This window comes from Coffea arabica, chromosome 11e, assembly GCF_036785885.1.
Source record: "Coffea arabica cultivar ET-39 chromosome 11e, Coffea Arabica ET-39 HiFi, whole genome shotgun sequence".
Classification (NCBI taxonomy): domain Eukaryota; kingdom Viridiplantae; phylum Streptophyta; class Magnoliopsida; order Gentianales; family Rubiaceae; genus Coffea; species Coffea arabica.
Genome location: NC_092331.1, coordinates 55,402,360 through 55,422,158, shown reverse-complemented (window position 1 = coordinate 55,422,158; position 19,799 = coordinate 55,402,360). Strand labels below are relative to the sequence as shown.

At 37.3% G+C, this 19,799-nt stretch overlaps 2 protein-coding genes and 1 pseudogene across 2 annotated transcripts; 2 read left to right on the top strand and 1 right to left on the bottom strand.

The window, feature by feature from the left end:
• Positions 1–941: 941 nt before the first annotated feature.
• LOC113719130 (U-box domain-containing protein 11-like) lies at positions 942–4,522 on the top strand. The gene is made up of 4 exons (XM_027244199.2): positions 942–1,371; positions 2,313–2,429; positions 2,505–2,963; positions 3,119–4,522. The coding sequence occupies exons 1-4, from the start codon at positions 1,048–1,050 to the stop codon at positions 4,187–4,189; spliced, it is 1,971 nt and encodes a 656-aa protein (XP_027100000.1). The 5' UTR covers positions 942–1,047; the 3' UTR covers positions 4,190–4,522.
• Positions 4,523–6,677: 2,155 nt separating this feature from the next.
• On the top strand, positions 6,678–10,212 carry LOC113718786 (uncharacterized protein At1g66480-like). The gene is made up of 2 exons (XM_027243700.2): positions 6,678–7,412; positions 9,913–10,212. The coding sequence occupies exons 1-2, from the start codon at positions 6,807–6,809 to the stop codon at positions 9,967–9,969; spliced, it is 663 nt and encodes a 220-aa protein (XP_027099501.1). The 5' UTR covers positions 6,678–6,806; the 3' UTR covers positions 9,970–10,212.
• Positions 10,213–11,383: 1,171 nt separating this feature from the next.
• LOC113718999 (putative 1-phosphatidylinositol-3-phosphate 5-kinase FAB1C) lies at positions 11,384–19,476 on the bottom strand (annotated as a pseudogene).
• Between the last annotated feature and the right edge of the window lie 323 nt (positions 19,477–19,799).

The following is a 19,799-nucleotide window of genomic DNA, read 5'->3' as shown; positions in this document are numbered from 1 at the left end:
TTCTCTATAATGTTGATTAAGTCAACTAATTTCAGCACCCACCGTTGATTATGGCTTACAAGTTGTAAATATAATGGATTGTGTTATAGATTCAACGGTGATAGTGTATACTGTATACAGTGTCAGTGTATATAAGATTTACTATTATAATTTTTGTGTTCAATAATGTTTGGTCTTTGTAGATAAAAAGTGGACTATTAATTTTGTGAGACTAAGCTAAATATGGAACTGTTAAATAATGAACTTGTAAGATGTCATAATTTATAATCAGTTTAAAATGGTAAAAAAAATGTTTAAAATCATATATGTTTGAACAATTAAACGGAAAATGCCTTTAGTCGACCTTATTGATTTCTCATAGCAATAGTCATCGATAAAAGAACATAAAAACATTTAGTCAATTTAAAATTTCAAGGTGAAAAACTTTACCGTCTAAACAATAAAAGTAAGCGTACTAGAATAAAATTATTTTATAAACATATGTAACCTAAAATATTCACAATTTCGTATAAATCACTTCCAATCTAGATGTTTTCAACAATTTTACATTTTGCAATCAATTTTCTTCATCATTACCAATAAACACAATCAAAATAAAAGAACAAAATTATGACATAAAATCTATTCATATAATAAGTATCACGAAAATTGGCAACAATATTATTTATCCAAGTAAGCAAAAACGATTTTTTTTTTTTTTTAAAAAAAAGAGGAGCTATATTTTACTCATTAATGTACCTTCCAATTTCCCTTGTTTAGCAATAAAGCTCCGGGATAACCTTGTAAAATAAATAAATAAATAAATGAACAAATAAAATACCGTTTCGAATCTCCCTCCATTTTTTAAATAAAAAAAATTTTAATGCCAGAAGAATTTTATCAAATTATTAAAATAATCCGAAGCTGTCCAAAGTCCTTACCAAACGTTTACAAAGATCAGCTGTCCCATACTCTCTATCAGTTATCACACATTGTGGTCGACAATACAACACACACTAAGTGGTGGAGCCAATACAACTTGCATCCCCGGCCCCCACCCACCACCCCATGGCCGGCGGAGACGCCACCACCGCCGTGGCAGGCGACCGCCCTTTACAGGCACCACTTCGGCTGGTTCACGACGTTGTGAGGATCTCCCAGGCCGGCTTCTCAGGTTCTTTTCAGAAAGACTGTACTAATTTGGCTAGGAGAGTCTCGCTCTTGGCTCATTTGCTTGAAGAAATCAAGGAGTTTAAAGGCTATGATGACAATGGTCATGCGGGCTCCTCTTCTTCTTCCTCCAATTCTTCCCTTTTCGATCTCTCTTTGGCACTTGAATCTGCTAAAAGGTTGCTTCTTGCTGCGAACACTTTTGATCCCGAGATTTCTTCAGTAAGTAGTTGCAAATCATTTCACTTTTACGTTAGTATTTGTATGAGGATTTTCTTTTTTCATTCTGAAATTCGCTTGAGATTATAATCTTGGGTTGTTTTTATTGCATGAATTTAGTTAGTGCTTCCGAGTCTTAACAAATTGTGAAGTTTGCACATTCTTGCTTTTTGGGTCGGAGTAACGACTGCTGGCTGTTTCTTTATACTGATTGTTTTAGACTTTAACTTTATGCTGATCTGACCCCATGAAAGTTCAATGGTAGGTAGCCTAATTTCTTTTGTTATGAAAATTTGGTGGCTTAATGGGATTACATAGATTGGTATATCTTGAATTATCTGGAAAAGTCTCAGGAGATGAAATCTAATAATCTGTCTGTTTGGGCGAAATCAAGATCCTTGGTTGGTTAGTTTAGGTGAGACATTGTTTGAAGTTTTTGTCCAATTCACTTCTTGGCTGAAATGCGGTATGTGTTGACATCGAGTCATAAATTAAGGTATTGGTTTTCCTAAATCCTCCATGGTTAGGATCATTTTGTTTGCTAATTTTTGAAGCTTTTCAGAGTTGAAACTTGTTAAGTTGTGTATATAATGGCACTGAAGCATAACAGATTGGTTGTTCAGTTCAAATTCGAGGTAAATTTCCAGTGTTTCTATATAGAATGGATAGTGTAGGTAAAAAGTCACAAACCACTCATGTCAATGGGGCTTCTGTTGCTCTCTTTCTTTTGACTTGCTCCAAAATTATTACTACTTCCAGGCAATAAAAGTTATGAACTTTGCACCTTTGCAACTAGTCATCACAATGTGGTAATCGTTTTACATAAGTATTGGATATATTTGAAGTGTATTTTTCCTATGCTTGAAGTTAGTGCTGTATTTTGTTCTATTTGTGATAAAGAATTTGGGATGCCTTCCTCAACTTTAGTTTTTCCTTGATTGAAGGCTGAGTTGGCAAAGAAATTCTCTTTTCAATTCCAATGTGTGACGTGGAAATTGGAAAAAGCTCTAGCAAGCATACCATATGATCATTTTGATATTTCGGAAGAAGTTCAAGAGCAGGTTAGTTACGCTCAGTTTTCTATGCTTTTGTTCATCTCTCCTGGATTTTGTTGTAATATTTGTTTGTTCTGTCAGGTTGAATTGGTTAGGTCGCAGCTGAGAAGAGCCACTGATAGATATGGTGGGCCTTTAAATTCAAATATGTTATCACGGGCATTATCACAACCCTTGAACAGAGATGTTGATCCATTTCATCTAAGGAATAGATTAATTGGAAGCCTTCACATAGCTAATATAGGTAATATTGATCATGTGCGAGAAAAGGTTGGGTCTGTTGCAAACATTAAGGACTCAGAAGGCGATGATGGTTCAGTTCAAATTGTTCAGGAGCAGGGAAGGCGCAAGAGTCTTTCCAGATCATCTAAGATTTGTCAGCCAAAGGATTCCGAGACTAATGGCATTGATGAATCTTGCTGTTCCACCAAGAGCCCAGAAGAGAACAAGAAATCTGATTCTTCTATAGTTCCTGATGATTTCCTATGCCCTATATCTCTTGAGTTAATGAGGGATCCTGTTATTGTGGCTACAGGACAGGTACTGTTCAAACTTTGAGACATGCATTTGTATATATCTCTATGTCCATGTGTTGGACGGAAAAATGGTGAGGAGAATTAATTATGTATGCTACTGTTGTTCGTTTTCTGTTTGCAGTTGCTTGTTTTTCTACTTATAGTTCTTTTATTTTTCAGACTTATGAGAGATCATACATCCAAAGATGGATAGATTGCGGAAACACAACTTGTCCAAAAACTCAGCAGAAGCTTGAAAATCTCAAACTTACACCAAACTATGCTTTAAGAAGCCTGATAAGTCAATGGTGTACAGAGCACAATGTAGAGCAACCAACAGCGTTAACAAATGGGAGGATCAAAAAGAGTGATGGGTCATTTCGTGATGTTAGTGGGGACATTGCAGCTATTGAAGCACTTGTCCGCAAGCTCTCAAGCAGGTCCATTGAGGAACGCAGGGCTGCTGTAGTAGAGATTCGATCACTTTCTAAAAGAAGCACAGATAATCGGATCTTGATTGCTGATGCTGGAGCTATTCCTGTCCTTGTTAGTCTGTTGGCATGTGAAGATAATCAAACTCAGGAGCATGCTGTCACTTCTATTCTCAACCTCTCCATATTTGAAAATAACAAGGGGCTTATAATGCTTGCGGGTGCTGTTCCTTCTATTGTTCAGATCCTTAGAGCTGGAAGCATGGAAGCAAGAGAGAATGCAGCAGCAACCCTCTTTAGCTTGTCCCTTGCAGATGAGAATAAAATTATAATTGGCGCATCAGGGGCAATACCGGCTTTGGTAGATTTGCTCCAAAATGGGAGCACCAGAGGAAGGAAAGATGCTGCCACAGCATTGTTTAATCTGTGTATTTATCAAGGAAATAAAGGCAGGGCTGTTAGGGCTGGCATCATTACAGCATTGCTAAAAATGCTGTCTGACAGGAGCAGTGGCATGATTGATGAAGCTCTGACTATTCTTTCAGTTCTTGCTGGCAACCAAGAAGCTAAGGCTGCCATTGTGAAAGCTAGCACAATTCCTGTGTTGATCGATCTGATGAGGACAGGTCTGCCGCGTAACAAGGAAAATGCAGCTGCTATTCTACTTTGCTTGTGCAAAAGGGATCAAGATAATCTTGCTTGTCTAAGCAGACTTGGCGCGGTTATTCCTCTTACAGAGCTTACCAAGAATGGCACAGAGAGGGCTAAGCGGAAGGCTAATTCATTATTGGAGCACCTTCGCAAGTCTAATCATCTGTAACAAGTGCTATAGAGGTGAAGATCCTCCCAATTATTTTTTTTTCTTTGATTCTTATATTACATAATTTTACACGTTCTCTTTTTGAAGTGTGAAAAGAGAAAGAGCTATTACAGATGAGAAGATGAAGCCATTCTCATCACTTGCATTGTATTTATCTATTGTTTGTGAGTGTATCTCTTTCTTGTATGACGAGTGTGCGAAAGAAATCTCTGGACATTTTTTTTTTTAAATTCATTTATTGAGACTAATCAGACTGCTGGATTTGAATTCCATTGGAAAATTACATTATCTGCAAAGAAATGTACAATAATAGTTTTTCTTTTCCCTGCATAATGTTTCCTCTCTTCTCTCTTTAATACATGCAAAAGATATCAGGAAGGCCTTCGTATGGGAAATATAAGTACTCCCTCAATCCCATAAAGAAAGGCTTATTCTCCCTCAGTCCCATGATGAAAAAAGGAGTAATAGAAACTGTTTCATGCGAACCTTATTCATCTGATATTTTTACTAGGTGAAGCTAAGAATCCCAAGGGCCTTTAGTCTTTTGCAAGTTTCCTAAGTCGACCCTTTTCGTCTACACTGATAAATCAAGAGGACAACCCCCCCTTTAAAAAAGAAAAGTACCCCACAAAAGTATGAGAGATTCAAAGGAGTCGGTTAGCCACCCTTAGTTCTTTCTTTAATGGAGTTCCAGCTGTAGGTTTAAATAAGTATCAATCCATCGAGATTGGGCTTAAAAGGAGATAAAGTTCAGCTGTTCAGCTCCCACGTATACTTCTTTAGCTGGCAAAGGTGAACCTTTGGGTTGTTAGATCATCCTTTTCAATCAAAAATAAAATAAAATAAAGCTGTAATACCAATGGCAGAATGGTCCCATGAAACTCATCTGCCTTGTCTACTGTTTTAATGTTTTATGGTACAGTGTATTAATTATTTTTGACTAAAAACGAAGAGATCCATTTTATAAAAGCTTTGAAGCTACGTGCAACATGTCACGGGTTTGCTTCTTTTTCATTTCGATAGTTATCCTCAAAGGCAGTGAACGTAGACTTGCGAAGCTGGCTAGTTTCCAAGTGCTCATTTCCTTTCATTCTACATTTTCTTTTTCTTTGTCTGGATGTAGTACTGATTAGAGAAGAGTTAAATGCAAAAATACGTAAAACTTGAGCATCCATTGATTCATTAATTCTCTTCGATTAAGTATACCACTCAAGAAAGAAAAAATAGTTTTTTAAAATAAGTCATTGATTACGTGCAACTGCACGAGGGATTGGCTGCGAAAAATATCCACAAGAAGAAAAAATACATTTTTTTTATTAAAAATCATGTTTATATGCAATTGCATATAGATTTTTTTGATTCAAAGGGAGACTTTAAACCCGACAAAGAATTGCATATAGACTTTGATTTATACATCGAATAGGAAAAGAGAGAGAAGGAAAAGAAAGAAGACGTACATTTGTCGTTTAACTGTTTGTGATCTACTTCCAAACTCTATCGTTTATAGCTAATTTTTTTGCATGATAGGTCTCAGTAAAAAGAAAGAATTGTGTACCGTACTTGAGAAAATCAAGGTTGTACACGGAAGACTGAGAAGTTTACAAGTCGAAGAGTTGAAAATCAAATTTGGCCCTTAATTTAAGAACAAGTCTATCATGCACGTTCTTGTAGTAATTCCACATTTTACTTTTTCAAGGCAACTAGAAGAATTATAACAATATATTCTACGTGAGAGCAGTTCTTGCATGAAAAAACCATCAGATTTGGTAGTGACTCGTACTTTTCATGGAAAAAAGAGCTTCATCCTCACGAAATATGATGAGAATTTCCAAGTTTCTAAGAGTTAAGTCAAAAAGCCCCCATGATTAATGGAATCCCCCAAAAACTCTTGGATCCACACCGTGATTAACGTAGGTCATTTTCATGGAATAGTTTAGTGATATTTCATCTCTCCCCACGATTGTCACGGCCATTTTGTAACAAAGAATTTTTGGGATTATTTTGTCCAACTTAAACATGTGAACGTGGTTGTTTCCATGCAGATAAATTTTACTTCCTAAATCAATATTTCAATAGCTAAGTAAACAACTGAATAAAGAATAACATTTGAACACGTCATGATTTTTAATGACTTTTTATAGATAAATTCATCGTAAAACATTAAAAATAAGCTTTTAAATTTAACGTTTGTAAATCGATGCACATTATTTTCCGAACTCGAATTGAAAAATATGATGGGTGATCAAATCATAAACGTTAATTGCTCCAAGTTATTCGTGGCGAATTTGTCAAGACTTCAAATCTGAATGACTAATGACTTGTAGCTTGTACTAATCAAATCTCAATTCTCATGGATTTGTCAAAGGGATCTCCAAATTTCAAAATTTGCGCTCTTTCTTTGACCAAAATCCCAAACGACGACAACAACAACTACCAATACATATAACAATATGTCTTCATCTAACAACTGCGTACCATGCTAATTGGGGTCGAGGGTCCCAAACAAGATAGCAACATCCCTACTTTTATGCTTTGTGCTCATTTGAAATAAGTACAATCACGAGAGAACCCCCATACTAAAGAGAGTGAGAAAAGAGAAAACGTATACTCAAGAAACATGGGCAACAGTTTGGGGGGCAAAAGGGTTGCAAAGGTGATGAAAATCAATGGTGAAACCATCAAGTTGAAGACACCAATCTATGCTGGTGAAGTAGTGAAAGATTATCCAGGCTTTGTTTTACTAGAATCCGAAGCTGTAAAGCATTTTGGTATTCGAGCAAAGCCCTTGGAACCCCAACAAGAGCTGAAACCAAAAGGGCTCTATTTTCTAGTGGAATTGCCCAAGTTTCCTGAAGAGAATACCAAAGGCCCGAGGAGGGTTCGTTCAGGGATTCAAATGAGTGCGAAAGATCGACTCGAAAGCCTGATGTTGGCCAGAAGATCAGTCTCGGATCTCTCACACTTGAAACCAGCCAGCATTGTGCTTGATGAACAGAGTCAAGAAAGCTCACCCAATGGTGCAATGAGGCTAAAAATGAGGCTTCCCAAGGCTCAAGTGGAGAAAATGATGATGGAGAGCAAGGATGAAGCCGAGGCGGCCGCGAAAATCATGGAATTTTGCATGGCAAACACAGCCACTGCTGCTGGCGGAGCTGCATCTAGCAAGGTGCATCATTGGAAGAATGAACATGGAATTGTTAAACAAGGTCTAAAACCGCGTGAGGTATTTTTCTTTTCTTGCTCCCCTTAACATTGATCCAAATTTTATGCCATGTTTAATGGGTTTTTTTAACACTCTTTACCTTAATTTGCTATACAGAAACCGTGCCTGTACATTACAAAATTGAGCTTAGAAAGATTAGTTATTATTTTAGTTGTACGTAATTGTGATAAGTTATTTGAGGTTAGCTATCATTGAAGCCCTTGAATAATGGAGAAGAAACTGATTAAAAATTTGACTGAGGAATTCATTTTCTAATAGCCATTTGAAGTTGGCTAGAGCTTTCTTGAGATCTACACGATTCCTCAACCTTTCACATTCTTAAAAATATGCAATCGTTTTCACGGTAACATTAGAAAAGTCAAACGCATTAATAGTGATGGTTGAAGTTGTTGAGATGTTGGATGTTTTCTATACATCAGATTTAATTCCAATGTCAAAATGCATTTTACTACCTTCTTTTTTTCTTTTTCTTTTTTTCTTTTTGCATTTTTGCTTGGATTAGGCCCTGCATGTAAAGTTACTATTGGTATACTCTAGCTAGGAATTAAATTTGTACATTATGTCTGCAGAAAGTAAGGATGACCAGAATTTCATGTCATTGGAATTGTAAAATACCAAGCCAACACGGACATCCAGATGTGAACCAAGTCTATATATACTAGTAATAGTTGATATTTCAGAATAAGATTATCTCTTAACTCGTTTATTTCATTGACATAGTAAAGGTCAAGAAAATTTATATATAGTTTTAGTGAGTCCAAGAGGTTAAAATATTCTGTATTAGGGAAAGAAGACTAGCAATAGTAAGTTATTGAATCCAGGGCATTGTTGGATGTATCAAATACCAACAAACAACTAGGCTAATTAGAACATCATTTTACAGAATAGGAACACAACCGCCATGTAATTTCAGCGCAGACTTTCTTGCTTTTACACTGATCATCTTGCATGACTTCAAACCTCTTTTGCATCTATAAAGGTTTCTGGAAGATTGTCAAATCGCAGCTGCTTCGTCCTTCAATTCTTGAAGAACAAGTAGCAAACTAATCAGTTGACATTTTCCTCATTTGGCTATTTTAATCACCCAACCTCTGAAATCTGCCCAAAAAATAATTTTGCATAGCATGAAACCTAAAGAAATGAAAACCTACCCTCCTCCCCCCTCCCCCCCAAACAAAAAAAATAAGTGAGTTTATGCATTTGATAACAAGTTTTTATTTGAAAAACAATGGACAAAAGAAGTAGATGGACCCCTGTGCAGTTGGGCTGAATCTATTGGTTATTTTATTTTCTTTCGGTTTTCTGTACTTTTTTCTACTTTGGAAAGGGGTCTACATGACCATGGCGGCTTGTCCAATTTGATTGGTCAAGCTGACTGTTACAGCCATATTTCGGAGACTTGTTATTTTCTTACCACTTAATTTGTAGACCTCAATATCCATTATCCACGTACACTAGCAACCTTTTTTGTTTCTTTCACGTACAAGAGCATGGTTTCACTAAATATATGGTTTCTGTGTTGATCTTTAGTTTCATTTCATTCTTTGAATCCATGTGAAAACTAAAAAAAAAAAAAAAAAAAACCTATGTGAAACGATAATGACGAGTAAGAGAGATTTCTTTTTGTTATCTCATTCATGATCTTTTCATTACAGATATATATATAAGCCAATGAAAACAAAATATGATTTGTAATTAAGTTAATGCTTTTTTTTTGTGGGGGGGGGGGGTGTGTGTGTGTGTGGGTGGGGGATTATTGCTGATTCTTCTTCTAATCTTTCTTCAAAAAGGCAAAAGAGAAATTACGTTTCTCACAAGTTTTATTTTAGAAACTAAAACTTAGCCCTCATCATTTTTTGTTAATGAAAGATAGCAAAAATTAGACATTTAGAAGTTCCAAAACACCTTTGCAAGAAAAAGAAAATTGGTTTCCTAGGTTCATAAGAAGTAACAACCAAAAGAAGAGAAAAAAAAAAAGAAGAAGAAGAAGTTCCCCAAACCCCAAAACAATACAACTATTAAAACAAAGAGGAAAAAAGAGTTGGGGATGAAGTGTTAGAATCAGCATGCAGGTACACCAACCAAACCAAACAGATTGCTTGTCTGGTACCCTGCCAACAAAATTGGGCTGTATAATTTAGCACCTTCTATTTGATAAGCGAGTATACGATCCATCTGATCTCATACAATATGGGGTTTGAATCCTTCAAGCTTCCCTTATTATTACTTCAATAACCAAAACAGTATCAACTTTGGTGCACGTACGGATTCTTTATTCAAAACACCAGTCCTTATCAATCACCCCAACCACAGTTATTATCTTGTTTTTGGGTAGGTGCACTTGTTATCTTGTTTATCACAATTTGCTGGGAAATTTTCCACCATTTTTCTTAAGTTCCTCGAATGATGATGCAAATCATCTTGTAGAATTTACATCCGTTTTTTCAAGTCATCAATTGGAAAGCCCTACTAAAGCTATTATGTTGTTTGTAATATGCAGAAACGTGTGGGATTCTTGCCATTCACAGAAGGGGAAATCCAATTGGCAGTGTCTTAATTAGCCACCCCAAAAGCAAGCAGATATTGAAGTGCATCCGCAGCCAAATTCTGTCTAAATGTTATCTCCAAATTCCCCAGCAAAGTTCTCGGCAACCAACTACTCAGTCTAGCTAGTTTTGTATATTGTAACTGCTTAGGGAGCTGAGCATATTGGACATCATTTTTGCTTGAGGAGAATAATGAGAGAAGCAGTTTTGCGTTTTGAAATTTTCTTTCAAAAACAATCTTCCAAGTTTATCCACCAGTACATAGACTTTTAGTGCTTCAATACTTTCTTCTAATCCAAATATTTCACCGAAGATGTGAGAAACTCTAGGAGAATAAGAGCGCAGAACCCTGGATAAAAACTCGTTGGAGGCAGCTCCAAAAAAAAAAAAAAAAGGGGCCATAAGAACAAGCTAGGAATATGCATTTGAGTGAAGGATATAAGATAGATAACAAGCTGGGAAAGATCGCAAAAAATGCATGGAACAAAATAATATACGAAAGTGTCCTACTTGAGTTGAAAGGTTTTCTTTCTTCTTTTTTTTTCTTTTTTTTTTTTTCCCCCCCACTGGAAAGAAAATGTAAGGCACAACATCATTGATCCAAATGCAAGAGTGGGCACAGGAGAATAACAAGTAAAAACGAAATAGGTTTCCTGTGTCCACACAGGCATCTTACCAAGCATTTCACCTAACATTCTAGTGCATGGCCAAAAGGTGTATACAAAAGGATAAGTTTATTACTGACCCCTCTTAACATTTTCTATATACATACATACATACAATATCTATATATGTGTGTGTTAAACAAGTAAAAGTTGAGATTTAAAAAACGAAGAACGGAAAAAAAGAATTTAAATTTAGAATCTCTAAATCTTTGGTTAAATTTTTCTGCATAGTAGTTTACACGACGAGTATTCGGTCAAGTTTTGTACACAAATTTTGGACTATTTAAAGATTAGAAATGACATCCTGTAATTGAGTGTGAAACAACTTGGAATATTCCATCTAAAAGCCTAGTTGAAGTAATCTGGATACTTTTCACACTTTCAGAGCTTACAGATTACCGTCGCTATTAGGCCTCAACTTCCCACAATAAAGCAAGATTTGTGAAAGAAACTGGGAAGAGGATGGAGATATTCTTCATCTTGATGAAAATTACACCCCCTCTATATGATAGAATAGCCACTGACAACCGTAATCAAGAAGACAGCTTATCTTCGTGGAACAACCATACAACATCCACTTAACATCCGTTGTGTACCATTCTTTTGATTTATCCTTTACTAAGATCACCTGAACCTGCCAGCCAAAAGGGCACACGCCAGAAAAGAATTGGAATTCCTAGACTCCTAAAATTTGTAAGTTGTCATGCAGGTGAAATGCTTCTAAAATCAAAATTAAACCAGCAGAAAAGATGAGACACCCTTGGAGGAGAAAAATTGATTTTATTAGAAGGCCTATGCATGCCGCTTTCTATAAATTTACAAAAGGTAAAAAGGAGCATCAAGAAGAAATTTCTACTGATCCCTCTGCTTCTGTATGCACAACCTTTTGGGGAGATTTTTCCCCACAAAATTACAAAAGGAAGCAATCACCATCAAGAATCTGTATTTTCTCCATTGCTGTGCAGTTTAATGTCCTTTTGCTTAATGACAGAATTTGCTGTTATTAAGCAAATTTAAATGTTTGATCAGGCTGACCACAGATCAGGTACTGTTAGAAAGTAAGTTGTCATTGCTTTTCTGAATCTTTTCTTGTACTGCTTCGGAGAAATAATTGTCGGAGGAGCATTCCTTGGTCCACCAAGTATGCCTGAGGCCTTTACCCATGTCTCCAAGTGTTTGTCCCAAGTATATTGTCTCATGAAATCGATGATCCCTAAGACCAGTTCTTTGTTCTCATCATCAATCCCAACCAGCAAAGAATAGTCCATCACATCAACAGACTGGTAAGAAGAAGAAATTAACTTGTAATTATTTAAACGAAAAATCAACCTTGATCTTGTTAATTGAAAGCACTACCAGTCCTCAAATAAGTAAATGACTATGAAAATGCTGGCTTCTGTTTCATGCTATATTGTGGTCTTGATAGCCATTGATCTTAAAAAGACCTTAAATTTTCATTTCATTGGCAGAGAAGCGCATTTTCTAGAAACAGTTAATCTCTAGAACTTTCACCTGTAAATATATGCAGTCTAAATACATGCAGGATAAGCAAGGAAGTTCAGCAATACAAGATTTCTAAACTCAAATGCGGCAGGGCATAACTTTGTTAGAATTACTGTAGGATTGGCCTACAAAACATGGTGCACAAAGAAGACATCATACTTGAAAAAGGGTTGGTTTATTAGAAAACAAATGGGATCCTGTGCAGCATGTAGAGTCAGGCTCAGAAAATTAGCAACCCTGAAATGATTCGACATTTTTTTGACTTTCAACCAGAATTATTTTAAAAGCTGAAAAAATGAAACACAAAGCTGGCTCAATTAGGTAAAAAGTGGCAGCAACTTACCGCTAGAAAAGATGTATCATTCCAAACAGCTCTCTCCAACCTTCTTTTTGCTTTGCTTCCAAGAAATATTGGTTTTGTACGCAGTGTTTCCAAAAGATTCATGTCTAACAACACTTTGTTTGCCCCTGTTGTATCAGCATTATAGCGAGACCGTTTAGAGCCCTTGAGATCATAGACTCGAGATATTTTTCTTCCAAAGAAAAGGTTCTCCATGATCATCAAATCCATTTTTGTCTCCTTGCCTCCTTTTAAGTGTTTGACACCAACCTACAATTCATGAAGAAGATTAAATGTAAGCTAGTTTGTTTTGCATTTCTTTTTCATTACTCTTCTCTCCATGGGTATGGGGGAGGAGGGAGTGTAGTAGTAAACCTTTAGGATTTAGTGTAATAAACCCTTCAAACCTAATGAGGTCACAGAAGATAAGAGGGACAATGCATCACAAACAAGAAATGTGGCCTAACCTGGTACATCCCGAGGACTTTAGCAAGACAAGTTGGACTCCCTGAATCTTTCAGATATTTAAAATAATCAGGAGCAAATTCCTCAAAAGATTCGAGCTCTGTCTTTGTAATTTGTTTTATGATAAATCGCTCATCCAAAGACTTGGCAAAGTAAACATTACTTTTTCCACCTTGGGCACTCCATCTCCGACAGCGACTTAATGAACGTATGAAATCCACTTCACTTGGACAGCATTTCTTCCTAAGGGCATCAAACTGCTTTGCAAAGTAACAAGTGACTGAAAACTTTACCTCCCCCCAAACATTTGAAGACTTGTTCTCAAAAGAAATTCTTAAATGAGGGGAAGTCTTGTTATCAGTAAATATAGAACCAATTGCAGTAGAAGCATCTTCAGAGCCATAGCTCCCATAGTGGATATAATCGAAGTCCAGAGAACCAAAAGACTGCCAACCTGATATGTTAGAAGTTGTTGAATGATCGTTATTCAAGTCACCAGCATTCAAGCTTCCTCCAGGTTCAAGTGGCTTACCACTAACCCATTCTTCATGCTCCTTGGAACTCAGAGCATAAGATATTATGCTTGTTGGTTCATCGTCATAAACAGCAATAACCATATCATTTTGGCTATTTTGAGGGATCATCAACCTTGCTCCATCAGATAAAAGAGATGTAGAAGAGGTAAAAGTGGGTGAGGCATTCTGTAAAAAGTCACACTTCTGGGCCTCACATGGTAACATCTGAGAATACATCCTCTGAACATTGGCGACGGGATCCCTAATCATACTTCTGTAGTCTCCAGAAGCATGGAAAGATTTAAGCATCAACAGATGCGATGAAGATGGTGGAAGTCCTTTACTTATCCTTTCTTGAAGTCTCACAGCAGAATCGAAAGAATAAACTCTAGCTGGTAACATAACTCGTTTAAGAGGAGGGAGTTCACCTTGATTTATTTGCTTAAATGGAACATCTTCTGCTCCATCAGGCTGACACATATTATGCAACTGAGCTTTCCCAGAAACCTGACCAGAACCAGTCCATGCAGAATCTATTGTCTCAGAAAGAGCAGTTGCAGCCGTAGACGCACGTTCCAGGGCTGGAGTATTTACTGCATTCTTGCTATCTTTAAGCATTTCCTCCTCTCTCCTAGGTTCATATGAAGCTGAGTCCTCAGATATAGAAAGTCTATGCGGCAACATGTTAGTCTCCTCTTGCTCAGATTTCACAGATTCCATTGGACATTCCTGAAACTTGGAAACTTCAGGCACAACTTCTTCCCAATGCTCAGAACTGCTACGCTTCACAAATGTTTCACTTTTTTGTGGAGCCCTGGAACTAGAACTCCTCGTAAGAAGACAGTTCAATGAAAAAAGCCTACAATCCCATACATGTGAACCAATAAGGAGGGAATGTCTCAAGCGATTAATTTCGAGGATATCTAATGATGCCTCCGCCAGTTCAAGTGTCTCTTTCTCTGCTATTCTAAGCATACTCTGTCAAACAAACGAGAATAAACTGAGAAAGGAAGCTCAAAAAGCACTTCAACATGTTTAATCTCCAAAAACTCGTGCAAGAATTTAGAATCAAAGACGCCATGTGAAATACTGGCACTCACATTGTAGGAATTGTTTTCTTTAATGAGCAGGTCTTTCAACTCAATCACATGGTTGTGCAACTCGCTTACACCAGAGAACTCATGACCAAAAGATAAAAGTTTCTCTTCAATGTTATGAAGAACACCAGACATCTCCGCATACAAGGCTTCTGATTTCCTCAAAAGCTGTCAGGAAAAGGAAGCAATTTCCAAAATAATCAAATTTACGATCGTAGAATCATAGGGGGGAAATGGAAATGGAAACTAGATTTAGAGGCAATGCAATGAAATAACAGTAAGAGCCTTCCAATTAGATTTGATATAGCACCTCAGATGCTTCTTGTCTTATCCAGTCCTGTCCTGAAGCATTAAAGTCAAGAATTGAAGGGGGCAAATGCACAGATAGAATATCAATAGGTGAGTACCGGAAGAATGCAACCACACTCCCATAGCTGTAACAAAAAAACAATAATAAAGCCCAAAAAACCATGTTAGTTACCCCTTCTGAAAGACAAAATAATTGCTTAAATTTTTGTTCTTTACGTGAGACATCAAAGAAATCAGAAAACAGTCTTAATTACATATCACGCACCCATAGTACCGCAGGCAGTCCCTTTGGAGAGAATGACCACAGTTTGCAACACGATTAGCAGTTGCATGATTTGAAAAACTGAGTTCCAAGAATTTCCCAAATGATAGACCCCAAGCGGCATCAGACATCACTACCCTGTGAGTTGCTGGTGGGATACCTTCTACAGGTGCACATCTGAGACATCGATGCCACATCCATATCTTCCCGTCAACTTCCCCAGGTAGCTTCACTGAGGGCAGTCTCTTAACATTTATAGTAAGATTCCCCTGCTGGTGACTATAACATATGACATGAGCCTCTGTTGGCTCCTTGCATGATTGACAACAGGTTGTCTGACAAGACAAATAACAAATTGCAACTCATATTTAGTGTCAATTAGTAAAACCAAAACAAGAACAGTAAACTGGTACCCAAGGATAGACCACCTGATCAAACAGATCATCTTGAAGATATCTCCCAAGTGGCTTATCAGAAGCACCATAGAACTTTATCCGAAGGAGTCGAGAACGTTCACATACAGTTTCATTTAGTACACAGCGGCTCGAAAAAGAAACCAATATGCTCTGGTTGGTATCAGCAGCCGAATAGAACTCAACTGACTCTTCAGTTTTATCAGCTCTTTGGAGCTTTGCAACTTCAGAAACTTCAACCGCCTGGTTCTCCTCTTGAACTGAATTTGCATCTTCTTGGATATGATTTTGAATGTCACCAGGAAATAAAGAATTTGTATGGTCAAGCCCTGTGTCAGAGGTTGAGTATACAGTGTGTGCATCAAGAGGAACATTTCTATATCTACATTCCTCTCTTGCAGAAGTAGCATCATAATCAGAATTACAATGCGCAGAAAATGATTGCTGCAAGTCAGGCTCCAAATGAAGACCATCAGATTCCAAAGCAATGTGTGGTACACTAGCAACCTCGTGGTAATGGCTAGAAACTACAGAATTAGTGACGGTGGCAATAACATTTTCAGTACATATCCTCTCTTTAACAGCAACAGAGGGTTTAACTCCCATTTTAGGCAAACTAGCACCCTCATCAGCTAGAAAGGAGGTTTCCAAAGACAAATGATAGGCTGCAAAAACTGCATAATGTAAAACTTGTTTCAACTTCTTTAACTCTTCACGAGATGATCCCTTCAGCAGGACCTACAGGAAAGGAAAGGGAACAGATTGTTTTTTTTTAAATTTCCCACCTTAAGCAAGTTCCACGCGATCACAGATCAGCAAAGAAATTTGATGAATGTATTATCAGATATTTATAATGTCACAATGACATAAATGCGTGAGTTATCTCAAAAGATTCTTCAAACTTCTAGAACCTTAAAGCTGACTGCTGATATAGAAGCTACGCAGACTAAAAAAGGAAAAAATCTGCACGGCAACAAAAAGATCTACTATGTTATTTGCCATGTGAATCAACAGAAGGTATTGGTGGTATGTAAAGTAAAACTGGCCACTTAATAAAATTCATTCAAGATTGTTTTAGTTCTTAACTACTAAACCATAATGGAACATTCCAGAAACATTGTGGAAATTGAGCAAAATGAACAATAAGAACAGCCATGCACTTTGTGTCTCTAGTTCTAGAGAAGCACCATGAAATAGACAAAATTCAATTTTAGAAATCGAAACAGGTGGAGCAAGATGAGCTCATAAACCACAGAACGGCAACCAATATTGCCAAACCAAGTAATCGTACATTCTTTTTTATACCAGGGTTATCAGAACAGCAGAAGACTTCATAAGATTAGGATAGCCACATTGCAAATAACAGACTAGTATGCAAGAAAAAAATTTAAGAGAATGTGAGCTGTGGAACCAACCGTGCACCCTAAACGCCATGGACAACCCCCAAAAAACATCAAAGTCTTGGATGGCTTCTTGTTAAAGTGATTGAGAGGCTCATGCTCTTCAGAGACCTTCTTTAAATGAAAGAGTTCACAGTGTCCTAATCGTGCTGTGGATATCTTATCAACAGCTGGAGTAATAACAGCACCAGTGCACCTAGCTATCCGTTCCAAAAGTGGCCTTTTGACATTTAAAACTAGAGAGATATCCTTTGCCAGTAGGTATTCTTGGGCGTACGAAGATACACTTTTTTCAACAAGTAGCACATTTGTTCGAAGAGCCTGTATCTTTGAAACTACCATCTTCAGATGATCCATTTCCTGCCAAAAATGAGGAGTGAACAAACTGACCTTCAAGCATCCAAAGTCATCAAAACTAAACCAAATGAAAAGTGACCTGTTGGCGTAAGATATCAAATGATTCAAGCTGGTTAGTAACTCCTTGGAACTCCAGTGCTCCTCCCAGTAGGAGTAATCTTGGGTTCTTGTATTGTGAGGTCATGCGCTTGTGTTTAATATTCTTTGTACAAACCACTCCTTTGATAAACGTACTGCATGAAACATGAGACAACAAACGAATAAAAAAGCAGCTTATCTTCAAAAATGAGGTGCTCATAGAAGTTGAAATAATGCAGAACCTGGAAAAATAACCTTTAGGCATCTGGAAAGAAGGAAGATTTTACCTTTCGCTAGGACTACCAGATGCTACACATTTGACCTTTACATAATCAACAGGATCCATGCTGCCTCCCCTACTGGTATCTGGCTTCACAAATTTTGCTACTTGCCAAGCCAGTGCTGTAACTTTGTCAAGCCAATCTTCAGAACCATTTTCTTTTCCCACCTTTATACCTTCTCCTTGGAGTAGCTGTGACACAAGAGCCCTAAAATGCCCTTGTACCACAGCTCTCAGAGGTTCCTTAGGATCCACGTCTCTGCTGGAGCAAAAGGTCCCGTTGGTGTCCCCAAGGTCATCATCATCGTCATCATCATCATAGGTGAAGAAATTATTTTCGGTCTCATCATTTTCTTCTTCTGGTGGAGGGGGAAACCAAACAAGACCATTGTTTTCAAAATCCAATGGCTTCTGTGACTTTCCATACTGTTCTTGGAACATTGACAAATTATCAACACAGTCATCAGCAGTCTCTGAATCCTCTGTCCCTTTCTCAGGCCCTCCTAAAACAGCCATGCTTTCTTGGTAAAAGGGACAATAATCACTTCGAGACCTGCGGGTTCCTAGCTGCTGTTTCTGTACAAAATGCCCAACTCTATTGGAGGTAATATGAATCCTAGAGGGGCTATCAGAAGGACTTGATCCAACTGATTTGAAACTGTAAAAGTCATGTCTAGTGCTAATATTACTAGTCTCTATATCTGAAGTGTCATGGCAATATTCACTTGATGGACTGAAAAAGTTACTCATGAAATCCTCTCCTTCATCTTCATCGCTTCTGCAATCATTAAAGCAATAATAATAATTGACTTAGCGTTGAATCTCAATCCAAGCACTGTAATCGTGTATACAAGAGCTGGATCACAAAACTTATTCGCTTTATCCAGAGAGTAAAACTCATGTTATACGATTTTCAAAAATACGCATGATGTGAGACAGAAAATCTTGCACTAGAAGCTAAAATCTAGACTTCACTGAAAATTAGTGAAGATGGACAATAATTAAAACATATGTATAAAAATTGACAAAACCGACGCATTATGAAGAACAAGACTGAAAAGGCTTAGAACCTCTAAAACTGTACTTACTATATTCACAAATTACATAAAATAGTTCAGATTGCTAAAGTACGTAATAGTATGCAAAGAACCCAACATTTTGTATCATGAACTTATATTTTCATACCTGCTAAAAGAGCGATGGACTGATACTGGAGACAAATGACCTGAAAATGATGCAACACTACTTTTGGATGTGGCATGTAGGGAATAACCATCAACTCTATCACCATCACAACTTGGAGATGGCGGTTCTGGACTTTGTCTGGGAGACTCAGCCGGATAAATCTTGTCACTGTACTTTCTTCCAGCTTTTGGCTGCGTACTAAAGTTGGAGCAAATTTTGCAAGACTTGAGAGGGACTAGAGACCCTGCTCTACTTTTTGAATGTCCTGATAAAACATCATCCAGAAGGCCATAGTCCTGGACGCATCTCCCACACAAAAACCGAGCACAGGTTTGGCACTGGTACTTGAGAGAAGACTCTGTAAAATCCACCTCACACTCATAACAGAACTTGCAACCATTGCTAGCCATTTGAATTCTACCAGACAAGGACGCTGTATCGCTAGCTCTCAAGAAAACCGAACCTTCTCTATCAAATCTAGTAGTGAACTATCGGGTATTCCCATAGACCAGCAATGACCCCACGAAAGCAAATATCCTACCACTGTCTTCCTCTTCTCCCTAATGTAAGCCTCTCAAATGAACAAATGTTATCGGATTGTTGCTATCGAAAAAGAGAAACTGTATCCGATTAAAAAATTAAAACTTCAACACCCACAATTAAAAAGGTGGGGCTCTATTTTCTGTGTGCAAGTTAGGAAACTAAACAGTATTTTTTTATCTTTTCTGGGAAATGAGCAGAATTGATATAGTGGAACAACAAAAAGGAATTAAAGTTTCCCCTGGAATCACAAAATACTTCAAAGGGGGAAAACAGATGGCTACCACTAATTCCACCCACAATCTCAGTATATTTACAACCAACTGTATTAGTGCTTGAATGACACAACCTTATATATGATCAAAACAACTAGAGTGGACATATTATCATCAGAATCATCACGCAAAGAACCTTAAGCCCCAAAATTAAGCT